Consider the following 14,758-nt stretch of genomic DNA (forward strand, 5'->3'; position numbering starts at 1 on the left):
TTCGATTTTTAAATCAAAAATACCTAACTGCCACTGATTTTTTTTGTAAAACTGGATAAAATTATTTAAAAAATAGTGTGTGAATATTTATTAATATAGATGTCACCGATTCCTAGACTTTCAGTCTGATAGTTAATACTTATATTATAAGGTATTCATTATATTTGATTGAGTTACGCTTGTCAGATTACAATGGAAGATTTAATAAATAAATTAATTTTATCAAATATATATCATTGATCAGTAATTATATTAAACGGTTAGTACTTGAGAGTGACGTTTTTTTGTATTGAATGGCCGATTCAATTTTAACAGTTACTTTTTAGTTTAATATTGCATACATCGAATGCAATACGTAAGGGATTCGCTGAAAAAAAAAAAATTATGTGCCGGCACAGATAAATACTGAACAAAGCTACTGATCGTTCACTGTTGAAAATTTGCATTTTTTTTGTACTATAGAAGTCATAAAATTTTTAGAAAATCATCAAAATTCACTGTGGATACATCTGCGAAGAGCTCAAAGTCATCGTCGAAGGGACATAGGTCATCTAAGAAGAAGAACCATCAGAAAGATTCTAGTAAAAAAGTATTGACAAAAGGCGCACTAAAAGTTTTCGACAGCGTTAAATGCGATACCCCAACTCGAGAGGTTTCAGACGCACCAAAGTCGAATTTGAAAGAACTAGTAGAATATGCCTTACAGAAGGACAGCGACGAAATCGCAAACGACAACTCCAATTCAGCGTCGTTAGAAGTTCGCTCCAGTTCTAAAGGTATAGTATTATTATAATAATAATATTTATGTTATGATGTTGCGCTACTTAAATTTTATTAATTTACAATAATTCTAGATCTACACAACGAAGACTCTCAGATTTCCAGTCTAAGTTTTTCAGACAGAGACGACTTTAATTACATGTCTGACGATTATCGAAATAACAGCGAAGAAGACTCGAATCTGAGCATAAATACTACCGATGACGTCACATCTAACAGCAAAGGCAAAAAGAACAAGATGCCGAAGAGCAAGAAGGTGACGAAGAAGAGTGCCATAATGGGTAAAATTTTCAAAAACAACGCTATCAGAAACGATCAGAAGGTATTGGACGAACCGGCCGAAGAAGCGGTTAAGATGGATACGACGTTTACTACGCGTACGCAAATGGATCAGTTGTTCGATAGTCTGTTAGAAAAAGGTTCGACTACGAATGCAAAGCCAGCTGATAAAATAGACGATGATGACGATGACGATGACGACGATGATGACAACGAAGACGAAGAAGACGACGATCAATTACCGAGACCACCGGATTCATTGAAGCCTAAAGATTTCGGCGCTAGCGGTGGAACGAAAAAAGACGACGAAAAGGAGAGCAGTTCCGACGATGACGACGACGATTCCGGCGACGGAGGCAGGAGTCGCATTAGAGCGAATCCTCGCAAAATCATCCCGCGTCTAAAGGCCAGATCGTCAGACGACGAAATGTTGGTGGCTCCTAGAACTGTCCACGAAGATTATAATCCTCAAGAAGGCACTTCCACCATGTCGTTCCAAGAAACTAACGTCAGCGTCGCAAGCCGTAAATCTCAAAGAAAATGCACTACCGGAAAGCAAAACGTGCTGGTGGAGAGCTGGAGTTCGGAATCCGATTACGAAGATTTTAGACAATTCGAAGAATATTCTTCCATTCCAAAGATACAGAAGAATCATCACCGCCCTAGGCGTAGCCGCCGCCATCGATCCTCTAACGACAATTCTTTTTTAGAGGATCGTTTCAACCGGCCGGGTTGCAGCAGCGGCAGTACTAGCAATGGCCCTAGAAACGATCCATCGACCTCGTATAATAATAATTCTGCCGAAGAGTCACACAATGCAGAACGACCAAGAGACAACTATCATAATCACGTTGCCACTACCAGTCATCCCAGTACTAGCACCAGTCAACCCGGCACCAGTAGTCAACCAGATACCAGTAGTCAATCTGATCGTCCACCGTGTTCAAAGAGTGACAATAACAGAAAGAAATGTAACGGTGATGACAAATCCATCACTGATTGTTCACCTTGTCAAAAAAAGCATCAAGTTAAAAATACACCAGCCCCGAGGCAAAGCAGACCTCGAATAAAACGACCTCCACCAAACAACACTAAAAATGACTACAAAGATAGCAAGTCTCGTCGCAAGCGGAAATCTTCAAAACATCCGTTCGATTTTGACGACGAATTCATCGCTAATCTCAACGCTGAAGATCAGATTATAGTGTGTGAGAAACGTAATAAAAGATCGACTTCAGAAATGTTATACTATTGGTCCTCGTCTACCGAAGAAGAGCTGTCGGCCGACGCCGCCGAGGTCGAGGTTGACGGCGAAGCCGAAGCCGAATGCGAGGGAGACGCCGATCCGGAGGTGAACCGCGAACCGGAACCTGTAGAGCAGCACGGGTGGATTGTAGGTGATTCGCACAAAAAGTTAGTCACCATGTTAGCTCATGCCAAAGGAAGAAAAGGCGATAAAGAAAAAGATAAGGAGACCAAAGACAAAGGCAAAGGCGACAAAGACAAAGGCGATAAGGACAAAAACGACAAGAAAGATAAAGGAGACAAAGGCGGCAAGAGAAAAGGACCAGGAAAAGGCAGGGACAGAAGATCTAAACCCTAAATTTATATGGACATGTAAGTATACAAATATTTTTTACCAACCTATTGCGACTTGCAAATTTAGTTGTCACTGCGCTTTTATTTCATGTTATATGTATATATAAACATGTGTCTTAAATGAAGCGTTTTTATATCTGTAGTAGAAACAGATTGATAGAAGCTACATAATAAACATCGGTCATCCAGAAAGTTTCCGCCGTTTCTATAAACTACTTAAAAATTGAGTACTGAAACTAAAATGAGTATTAAAAGTATTTTTTTTTCATTACATTCATTGGGATATTTTTTTATAAATTACAATAAATATTAGCTATCTGTTATTATTATTTAATGAATATCTGAAATAATAAGAATTTTGGGGTACAAGTGTACCCCACTTAATTAAAAAATATTTATTTTTTTTACCGAGTTGTGGATATTTTACTTTTTCGTATATGTAACGCTATTGTCAATTTACAAGCGCTTTTATATCCAAAGGATATGAAACCCTCGGTAACTATTTGGATGATCTGATTTTTTTGCGACAAAGATATACATTGTGTCCAATTAGCGATTTTTAATCAATATTTCACTATTACTTTGAGCTAATCAATTGTTTACTTGGCGTATTTGTTACCGTATTCAATTTTTTAGGTAATACACGATGACATTGCGTCATCGTTTCCCGAACTACAACGATCAATCACCGATTTGAAGACAACTCTTAATATTGACACTGTGCCGAAATTGCGTTTTAGGCGCAAATTTGACGCACTTAGAAGATCATTAACTAACATTGTATATTGTACGGTTAAACGTCTAGTTTGATAGTTATATTTTATTCATTATATTATATTACGTACGTATATTAAAAAAAAATAGGATACTTAGATGTATTTTAAGGAAATCAATGAATTGATAAGTGAATTATTGTGAGAATATTTTGGGAGTAATTTTTAATATTATTTTTAATAACACTTATATGTAACGAGTGTTTTATATTGTACGCTTCCTTATTATAAACCATGAATTGTTTTGTAGTGTAGATGCGGAAGTTTTGATTTGTGAATTATAGTTAATGATTTGTTTTATCAGACACGTTTCACATTTTTTTAATATGTTTTATACACATCTATTTCAAGACACGATCCTATTTTTAAAGATAATTTTATTAGCGAAATATTTGTTTTTAATATAATAATTTAATCATAGGACATATTTACCACGGGACAGTTGAGCGGTATAAGGCAAAGGTGATCTATAAATTATTAAGCAAAAACTTTATTCTTAAAGATTTTATATTTTACGTTTTATTTAAAATTACTGAATATATTTCAATCGTATGTTTTTAAAATCGTTTCTCTAATAGTAATATAAAAGAATACTTTCTTTATGCCGCTCACTTTGTCATTATTAGAATAGTGAAATATTGTAATGATAAGCATTGTTTTTCTCAATCACATAGTTTAAAATATAATCAATAATGGTAATAATTGTTGTGAACAACCCCATATTAAATGCATTTTTGTTTAAATATTTCGTTTTAAAAAAATATATATATATGTACTAATCAATGAATTTATTTAGAATGTAATTCTGAAGATATCAATATCGAAATATATTAATGTTATTTGTGTTGTTACAATATTGATGTTGTGGAATTTAAATATGCATACATAATCATTATAATCAGGTCTGAAAAGTTGTATCCGCATTTGAGTGAAACTTTTTATAGCAATCCTCATTACAGTGCTTTAGGATTTTCGGAAAAGATGGACAATTATTTGTTGCAAAGGTTAAAAGGAATGCTATTTAATGAATTATTAATTAGTAAAATAAACATATTTATCGGTGTCTCACTATATTAACGTAGTATCACTTAAAATGATTTATATGCGTATAGTATTACATTTATATATGTGTTGCTTGAATTTGCGATATATCTGTTCTTTTGTGTTAATTATTCAACTCTCCTTTTTTATGATATTGTGCGCGATGATTTTTGAAAAACTTTCATAACTGTTTGACGAGCTCTCAATTTAATCTTGGTTTAATAGATTCTGTGTGGCTGTGATGTTTGATAAAAAAATTGTGTGTGCCGACGTTTGGACAGTCAATCTGCGGACGGAACCAGGCGGTGGAGACACGCTCGAAGAAGACGGATCTGGACCCGAGGCCGAGGACTCGGCCACCACGGCGAATCTACACATTCAGTGCGTTTACGGTTGAACTCTTTAAAAGATTACCAGACTATCGGTTAGGACGGTTTAACTTAAATTGAGGGTTCGAGGTATAGAGTCGAGAAATTACTCAATCGTGCTTGTTGTATATCTTATGAAGGAGGGTTGAGAATAATATTAAATGCGTTGTCGTCTTTAATGGGATACAGGGATATGATTTTTTAATAGAAAAATCTATTACGCCGGTGACGATAGTAGGCTTGCACTTTATAGTGTTGTTGTATGGCGTCACCGAATATGGAGAAATAGTAAAATGTCGAATGACCATCACGATAAGAACGTTTTTCGAAAATTATTCAACAAATATCTTTATATACATATAAAGATATTGTATGGTCAATGCGTTATATAAAAAATGAGACCACTTAGTTTTTCTATAATACTATGATATAAATAAATCAAAATATATTCAATATAATTCATTTGTAAAGTACATGATTTTATTTTATTTTATGATCTTTTTGTAATTATACATATATATCTAAAAAAAGATTATATGAATTTATATTCTATTGATATTTTTAATTAAATCGTCAAATCATTTTACAAGATTGGCGAAGACTGAAATTGGATTTAATTTAATTTTCTAAAAAAATTATATATATACATAAACATATTCTTTTTTTTATTTTTATCTAATAAATAAATTTATTCATATTTTTTTTGCTGCCATTTATTATTATTAAAATTAATATATCTATATATATATATATATATATCATTATAAATGTGAACCATTTCTGGGTTTATTTATATCAAAGCATTATTAATATGTGTAATAGCTTTCATTGGAAAATATATTTCAGCTAAACGTTTAATAATATACGTATATGTTTAAAGTATTCGTGTGGTACATATTCTCACAATGGTAATTTTCCTGTTTAATTTACTTATCTAGATAGATGTACAAGAACGAATGCCGAATGTTTGATGAGTTTTAATATTATTTTAATTTTTTACAATTCATCGTTATATCATATGTTTATCTTTCTTGTATTATTATGCTTTTTATTCCTTTAAATTTAATAGTGTACATGAAATAGTCTGGATGCGAATTATTTAATTTGCAAATAAATGTTTTTAAGTATGTATTCATTACGGTTATATATACGCAGTGTTATATTATTCACATGTATGTACCTATGTATGTAAGTGTCGGTAATTGAGGCATAACCTGGAGCGCTAATTCTATGAACCGCATTCTTTTTAGTTTATATTCGTTCTTTAATACTGAATCAGCGCCCTAGATATTTCCTAAGTTATCTATATCTATATGTGTCCTTGCATATGTATAACGTGTGCATATATATAATAACATTTTAAATGTCTCAAAATGATATATTAATTAAATGGAAGAATACATACATTACATGTATATGTATTATTAAAAAAAAAAAACATTTTTCGCTATAAGTAGTCATAAATGCGCAAAGTAAAAAAAAATATTTGGAGCATTGCGAATGTATTTACATCACTTGGGAAATTTAAATCACATAAAGATAGAATCTATAAACATTAGAAGTTAAGAAATGATACAGTATATATTTTTTAAATTTATTTACAGATGCGGATCTATTTTATTTTATAGCTAAGCTCGAAAAAGGCGTAATTGCAAAAATATAATTTTAAAGAATAAAAAGAGCAAGTAGCATGCAATCAAAATTTTTAAATTGAATATTAAGTTGTTTGTTTCTTTTAAAATTTTAAAGTCAATTTATTTTCTTGGTGAATAACCGTGTCGCGTGGGAAATTGAAACTATACGACGGCTCTTTCTTAACTGAATCTGAAATTATATATTTTCGCTAAAATGCATACCAAATTATCGGAACTCTAATGTGTTATATATTAAAAAAAATGTATACATTATGTAAATTTTATGATTTTTTTATGTAATCCACGTATTTTTAAAACCTTACTTCTACAGGCACGGTTATGTAACATTTATATTATATTTATATTTATTTAATTAAATTCATTATATACTTATATTGAAATATATAAAAAAATATTAAATGTCTATAATGTAGTCCTGTAATATACGAAAATTTAAATAAATTAAGTCATATTTGTGAAATAGTTATTTTATTGTAGTTTCTCCTTTTTTAATAAATATATTAATAATACTTTTATATAAAATTCAAAATACTCGTATGCTAAAAATCCGTACCTACAGTTTTAGTATTTTTATCATTTCGGAATCTTATCTTTAGCTTAGTGAGAAGACTTAAGAATACAGGTAAGAATATCAATCCGTGCGCTGCGCCTACTAACACTATGCATAAGAACATCCTAAAGTAGAATATTTGAAACAGTTCTGATTGTGCGAAGGCCAAAACTGCGATTCCAGCAAATTTAGTTAGCGTGATTCCACTCAATACGTTGCTTCCCATGTCGGAGACGGCTTCAAACACTCGTTCTTCTAATCTGTGTTTGCTTATCGCATAGGAGTGCACAATGTGGCTGCAAAACTCGACTGCTATTCCCACACACTAGAAAAAATAAAATTAAAATAATACCTCACAGATAAAATGATTATGCTTTGACAAAATAATATAGATTATAAAATTTCATATAAAACTGAAAAAATAATAATGAACTATACTGACATTATCGAAGTAAACATTAAAGAGAACATGGATGTTTGATCTAATTTGAGATGCTTTTGAAGCAAACAGATTGTAGTCGCTTCGATGATAGGTATTCAGTTGCGTCGGTAGGTATCATTTTTGAATTCACCGAGAGGCAAAATTCTGTATTATAAGAAGTCCGAGCATCGAGATCCCCACCATGTACTTTGATAGAGATCAATCAGTGATCACAAAGTACTAACGTACTAACATTGAACAATTCACCAAGTAGCACTTTGTGCACATACATTTTCAGATGAAATTGGTTATTTAGATTACCAACAGCATTGTTGCAAAAGCGTTGAAGAGTTTTTAAGTGAAATAGATATCAAGAGTTTCTCCTTCACAACAAAGTGTAAGAGGTGAAGTTTTAAAGCGTTTTGCTTTTCATCCTAAACGAAATTAAAATATTCCTTGAAAAATAATGTTCATTATTCAAAACTGCCAGAAGATCAGTGGTTGCAAAAATTATATTTCATGGTAAATATCACATTATAAATAAATTTATTCAATCATAAATTACAATACTTTACACATGCCTAAAATTAAAAACTACAGTTACACTGTACTTAAAAAACTGCAAGGTCATTGTTCACATTACTTTTAAGGGATGAATAGTTTACTATAAAAATAGCTATATATCATAGAATCAACGTTGGGATAAGTGCATCGCTAGCCAATGAGAGTACTTTGAAGGAGATTAATTCAAATATGATCTAAGCTTATTACTTTGTTCGTAATAAAATTATTCACCGTACTTTTTGATCACACCTCGTATATCGGAGACAGAAAGCAGAATTTTTCAATGTTATCTAAGCTTTTCGAAGATTGTGAATATATTACTTTTGACGATATCAGGGACACAGCTATAAGACATCTTACTAAGCTCAACAAAAGGTTCTCTGATTACTGTCATTAGATTGTAGATCCCTTTAAATGTGAAATTACTGATTGAATTTCTATTATTGAGAAGCACTTCTTCAACTTCGATCCAATAATGAAGTACGGATTTAATTTGGTAATAAAACAGATCTGTCATATTTTTAGATGTCAATAACTGCAAAAGGCAGTCAAAAAGTTGTTGCCTTTTGCAACAACCTATCTTTGCGAAAAAGGATTTTCCACTCTGATGAACATATATCCAAGATCTAGAGCTTGGATCGACACTGTAATATTAACTCTTACTCTTTTTTTAATATTAATGTATTTTGTCAAAGCATAAGCAATATTTTTTTATGAAAAATAAAAAATACAAACCATCACAAGATTCACTAGGGAAACTGCATTCAAGCTGATGCTCCACCAATACATTAGACCGATCATGTTTATCAGAATCATCAGAACCGATATTAATATGACTAGAGCAGCGAAGATGTCAAAGCCAATTAGTATGAAACTGACGATGAAGATGATCAGAAGCGAATATCCTAGCGACTTAAGTGTTTGGTTCCACATTGTGATGTATTGTTCGTAAAATACGTAAAACACACTGAAAGCATAAAATAGTTTATAATACAAATAACCAATATTTAGATATATTTAATGTAAAATTTACCTATAAGGAAATATTTCTACGTCTGTTTGTGAGTTTTTTTGTAGCATAGTAGTGAGATTAGCGGCTAAATTCTTAGCATATCCGTATGCTTCGTAAAAGTCTTTAGAAGTTCTCAACGTTTTGTGATATCCCATGAAGAGCGATTCTTCTACCACAAATTTTCCACCTTCGTCCATTTTATAGTTAAGACCCTGCAACGAGTTAAGGTAAGATTAGTTAAGAAAAATAACTGAGTCGTATTAAGAAAATATACCCACCGGACCATAACTCGCATGACCGCTCTTAGGACACTCGATACTCGGATTGTCTTGCAGGAAGAATGGCAAAAAAGCGTCGAACGATTTTTTATCAGGCCTCATTTCATATTCGTCTAGAACCATATCGCATTTACCGCAAACACTGGAATTTTCTGTTTAAAGTAACACACAGTAAGAGCAGAATTCTTAGAAATGTATAATAAAGCGTTTAAATACCGGTGTGCGGGCAGAAGCTGCCGGTTGAATAGAAGTACTGACAGCAGTTTCCACCAGATGACCAATCGAAGAAGTCGTCTATCCATGAATTTGGTGGACGTGTTAGGTAAGATCTAAAATGTAAATATAATCATTTAAAAAAGAAAGTAGTGCAACTACCGCAACTAAAAACATTTAGTACACGGCGAAGATGTGGTGAAAATTTATCCGCATATTACTGAACGTCCCATCAAAGTAAATGGACATTCAAAAGCACTTTCACAATAAACATTATTATTCAAAGGGACAGATTGTAGTTTTTGACGCGGCTCCGTTTGTGTTCAAATTTATTTACAAATTATTTTTGACTTCTGAAAAGTGATAATTGTTTTTTGCGCTCTCCTATTGGGCAAAATTTGGTTTAGATGTACTTTATTCGTACTTTTGACCTGGACTGGAAGTTCACTATATGGCAACACTGAGCAGCAAAGAAAATTATCAAGTAAATATTTTTAATAATTTTTAATGCCTAATTATAATATTTCGCATAAAATAAGATTTCATAAAATATGTCGCAATGGTGACTAATTTTTATATTTATTAATAGCAGATAATTAATTTTATATTTACATTTCTGGATAATGCGAAGCCGTGTAGAGTTGTACAAACATCGAGTCCACGTTGCAAACTGGACCACCGCATATCAAATTCTGATGTTCGGGTTTCGAATAGTCCAGTCCTTTCTTGACCACCCAATAGACTGGAGGACCTATTTGTAGCTCGTTGCCAACACTTTTCAAATACTTTCTGACAAACGAGTCCAAGGGCATAGCCAAATCCTGCTCAAGACCAATATCGACGTTTGGTATTATGGCAATGCTGACTGATAACCACAGCATGAAAACGACAACCACGACTATTTCCACAATCCTGAAAATTAAATAAAAAACATGTATACTCATATATGAAAAAACGTTGAAAATATAAAAAATATAATTACCAATTGAGAATGAAAGGTGTGTAAAAGTTTTTAAATAGCTTGTGCAGAATCCCTTTGGTTATGGGAATATCTTTAGGTTTGATTTTAGCGCAGCATAGTATGTCTAATCTGTTAGACTGAAATTTTTATTTTATTAATTTATTTAGCTTAATAGTTAATTTTTACATCAAACAAATTTTAACTAAACATATACTATATATATAATATATAACATGAACAGAAAAAAAGGACTTATTATTATATTTTATTTCTTAATGCAGTGTTTTTTTATTCTATTTAGGAAACCCGTTACAGTTTTATTTTTGTGGATTGTCCTAGAAACATTATGATACAAATTCACACCTCCGTACATAATTCCCCTAGCCGTACCTAACTATCATTCAATTTTCTCTATTTCTAGTATTAAATCTATGCACATCTCTATTTCTTATTAAATATGTATTAAAATACTCTGGTAACATATTATTTTCTAGCTTATATATAAATACTAAAACATTCATCTTCAATATTTTTTAAGCATTTAACTATTCCAATCTATCAATCATACTTTTAAAACTAGTAAATCTATTTTTATTTAAGACTACTCTCATTGATTTTTATATTTATGATATATGTTGATGGGATTAATGAGATATTTTGATGAGATTCTTTAACTATATGCATTATTATAGTAATTACTTACGTCGTATCTCTCACTGTCCAAAGATAATATAGCTATGAAAGCAGTTATGTGGAATATAAAGTCGAATAAAAGTGCTACGGTGGCGTACAGAGCAAATGTGTTGACAGCCGGCATTCCAGATAAAGATCCTGTGGGACAAAAATAATGATTGTAAATACTCGAAAGACCTAAGTTCGAATGCCATATGAACATTTGTGTTTTTTAATTTATATCGCATCTCTAAAGTATATAATCATGCTAGTCAAAAGAGATTATATACAAATTCGATTATCTCGATGTACTGCTCCCGATCGCTGAGCAAGCTTTTTAATGACAACTAGTGTTGATTGAGTCACTATTCATGTTAACCTGCTCTAGGTATCAAAATCTTTGCGAATATTTAAATATCTTGAAACTGATTTTATGTCAGATAAAATGTTTTTGATTTGGGTTTTTTACTAAGGTGTATCAGGTGAGATATGACTGCGGATAAATATTGTAACCACTGGTGTAAAATCTACATAGTTAAAAGAAAATTTATATTGGACTTTAAAAAAGCATAATAGTTTTTGAGCGTTACGTGGTATTAAAAAGTATAATTTTATATAAATCTAGCAGCTAACGGTCTTACGTTAATTTGGAAATATTTAAATATGTTCAAACTAATTTTATGTCAGATAACATGTTCTTTCTTTGCGGTTTTTACTAAACGTTACATGATGTTAAAGTATAATTTTATTTAAATCTTATAGCTAATGGTCTTAACATGAATTTGCGAGTGTCAATATATATTTAAAAAGTTGTCAGATAACATGTTCTTGCTTTAGAGTTACATGATATTAAAAAATACTATAGTTTTATATATCATGTAACCTAGTAGTTAATGCTCTTAACCTTCATATACGTACGCTTAAATATATAAATTAATTTTTTGTCAGTTATCATGTTCTTGATTCGACATTTTTACATGGTGTAAAACTTAACGTTATTTTGCGCATGAAAAAATAATTTTAAACTAATTTGATGTCAGATATCATGTTATTGATTATAAGTTTTTACATAATGTAAAAAAGAATACTTTCATTTCAATCTAATAGCTAATGGTCTTAGCGTTAATTTGAAATAACTCAATATCTTTCAATTTAATTTCAGATAACATGTTCTTGTGTGTCGTTTTACTTAACGTTACATGATGTTGAAAATGTTTAATTTTATATAAATATGATAGCAGATGGTCTTAACGTTAATATGAAATGTCTAAATATTTTAATGCCGATAACATGTTTTTTGATAAAAGTTTTTACTTACATGTTGTTAAATAAGTATAATAATAGTTTTAACGTTAATTTGTGAGTGTCAAAATATATTGAAAATAATTTTATGTCAGATAACATGTTCTTGCTTAACGTTACGTGATATTAAAAAAGTATATTTTCATAGCAATCTAGTAATATAAGTACTTAAAGTTCATTTGCAAATGCCTAAATATTTTAAAACCAATTTTATGTTAGATAACATGTTCTTGATTGAAGGTATAAGAATATATTAGGTGAATTATGACTGCAAAATATTGTTAGCACTGGTGTAGTCTGTATAGTAAAAAAAAAAAATAAAAAGCAATTATCTCGATTGAACGCTCCCGATCGCTGATCATCACTATCTCGCACTATCGCATTATATTTTTAGATAAATCTATTAGCTAATTTGCGAATATCTTTATATCTTAAAACAAATTTTGTCAGATAACATGTTCTTGATTTGAGGTTTATATTTAACATTACATGATGTTGAAACAGTATGATTTTATATAAATCTAGCATCTAATGGTTTTATCGTTATTTTGCAAATCTCTATATATTCAAAAATATTTTATTTGTCAGTTAACATGTTTTTGATTTAAGGGTACACAATGTTGAAAAGTACATTTTTATTTGAATCTAAAAGCTAATGGTCCAAATGTTAATTTTGAATGCCCAAATATCTTTAAATTAATTTAATGTCAGATAACATGTTCTTGCTTTGCAGTTTTTAGTTAACGTTACAAGATGTTAAAGAACCATGATTATGTTCAAATCTAATAACGAAAGTCTTGACGTTAATTTGCATCTTAATATTTAAAAATAAATTGTCAAATAACATGTTTGTTGAAGGGGTTTGGCGACAGGATGATGACGGGTGGTAATTAGACACAGATTGAGCCGCCTCAGTAATATTTTATTGATGATACGAGTTGTTTACATGGTTTACAAAGTACGGGGCGCCGGTCCGAATCGCCTGAAGATTGCCAGTAAAGAAAAAACAAGCGTAAGGCCAATGCTACTCAATTGCCACCAAGTTTTAGCCATAACAAATATAGGCTCTCACACGCCCTAGCGATTTACAATGGCGACATTCAACTAGGGAGTGAGAATGAGAGCCTTGGCACTACTGATATTTAATGCTGTCGGCACAAAAGTATCAAAGTAGTGATGTACGGTGCGTCGGCGCCGGCTCTGCTTGTAAAGCTTCAGGGGCGCCGTTTTTGGGAGCACGTGTAGGGCTCAATGTGGCGCGACCTCCAGTGACGGGGCTCCAAGCTGCGTGGAACACATGTAAATCCGAGCGGCTCGTAGGGCTCCAGGGGGCGCGAGCAGAACGTGCATGTCTGGCACCCTATGGTGCGTCGGTGCAACTACACAAGGCGCGCGCGCGGTAGAAGCTCGGAGTCGCGGGGGCGTAGCCCTAAGTCACGCGTGGTCCATTCCAGCCTGGTCTATGGCAGTACTCCGGTGGCTTCTCGCTGGAGGCGCGTGGCTGCACCGGGTGCTTCCTGGGTCACGTGGTCGGCGGCGACGATGGGGGTACCTAGTCGGGGGTGCAGGCCCATCGTCTTGGTGGTCCGCCAGCTCGTGTCCGGATCCAAGAAAGCTCCAGCGGGGTGGCAGCAAGCGGCTCAGCGGCACAGAGTGAGCCGCTGCAGTAATATTTTATTGATGATACGAGTTGTTTACATGGTTTACAAAGTACGGGGCGCGGGTCCGAATCGCCTGAAGATTGCCAGTAAAGAAAAAACAAGCGTAAGGCCAATGCCACTCAATTGCCACCAAGTTTTGGCCATAACAAATATAGGCTCTCACACGCCCTAGCGATTTACAATGGCGACATTCAACTAGGGAGAGAGAATGAGAGCCTTGGCACTACTGATATTTAATGCTGTCGGTACAAAAGTATCAAAGTAGTTATGTAGGGTGCGGCGGCGCCGGCTCTGCTTGTAAAGCTTCAGGGTCGCCGCTTTTGGGAGCATGTGTAGGGCTCAATGTGGCGCGGCCTCCAGTGACGGGGCTCCAAGCTGCGTGGAACACATGTAAATCCGAGCGGCTCGTAGGGCTCCAGGGGGCGCGAGCAGAACGTGCATGTCTGGGACCCTGTGGTGCGTCGGTGCAACTACACAAGGCGCGCGCGCGGTAGAAGCTCGGAGTCGCGGGGGCGTAGCCCTACGTCACGCGTGGTCCATTCCAGCCTGGTCTATGGCAGTACTCCGGTGGCTTCTCGCTGGAGGCGCGTGGCTGCACCGGGTGCTCCCTGGGTCACGTGGTCGGTGGC

The 14,758-nt window shown here is 33.4% G+C and overlaps 2 protein-coding genes across 3 annotated transcripts in view; one reads left to right on the top strand and one right to left on the bottom strand.

Annotated features, from left to right (window-relative positions):
• Positions 1–6,955, top strand: part of LOC148234667 (uncharacterized) — a 195,186-nt gene extending 188,231 nt beyond the window's left edge. The window contains exons 6-8 of one of the 2 annotated variants that reach the window (XM_088186305.1): positions 481–776; positions 855–2,676; positions 3,295–6,955. In XM_088186305.1, coding sequence (XP_088042431.1) covers positions 481–776; positions 855–2,662 — 2,104 coding nt within the window. In that variant the 3' untranslated portion in view covers positions 2,663–2,676; positions 3,295–6,955. The remainder of the gene's footprint in view (positions 1–480; positions 777–854; positions 2,677–3,294) is intronic. The other variant, XM_088186306.1, reaches the window with a different exon arrangement.
• LOC148234668 (NPC intracellular cholesterol transporter 1 homolog 1b-like) overlaps positions 6,947–14,758 on the bottom strand; it is a 39,387-nt gene continuing 31,575 nt past the window's right edge. Inside the window, exons 15-22 of the mRNA XM_088186307.1 lie at positions 11,198–11,325; positions 10,516–10,631; positions 10,146–10,445; positions 9,537–9,649; positions 9,321–9,472; positions 9,064–9,254; positions 8,766–8,997; positions 6,947–7,370 (exon numbers count right to left, since the gene is read on the bottom strand). Of these exons, the coding sequence (XP_088042433.1) occupies positions 7,035–7,370; positions 8,766–8,997; positions 9,064–9,254; positions 9,321–9,472; positions 9,537–9,649; positions 10,146–10,445; positions 10,516–10,631; positions 11,198–11,325 (1,568 nt within the window). The 3' untranslated portion in view covers positions 6,947–7,034. The remainder of the gene's footprint in view (positions 7,371–8,765; positions 8,998–9,063; positions 9,255–9,320; positions 9,473–9,536; positions 9,650–10,145; positions 10,446–10,515; positions 10,632–11,197; positions 11,326–14,758) is intronic.

The sequence above is a fragment of the Plectrocnemia conspersa genome, unplaced genomic scaffold, assembly GCF_051122295.1.
Source record: "Plectrocnemia conspersa isolate PC_06_02 unplaced genomic scaffold, ASM5112229v1 ptg000005l, whole genome shotgun sequence".
Taxonomy (NCBI): Eukaryota; Metazoa; Arthropoda; class Insecta; order Trichoptera; family Polycentropodidae; genus Plectrocnemia; species Plectrocnemia conspersa.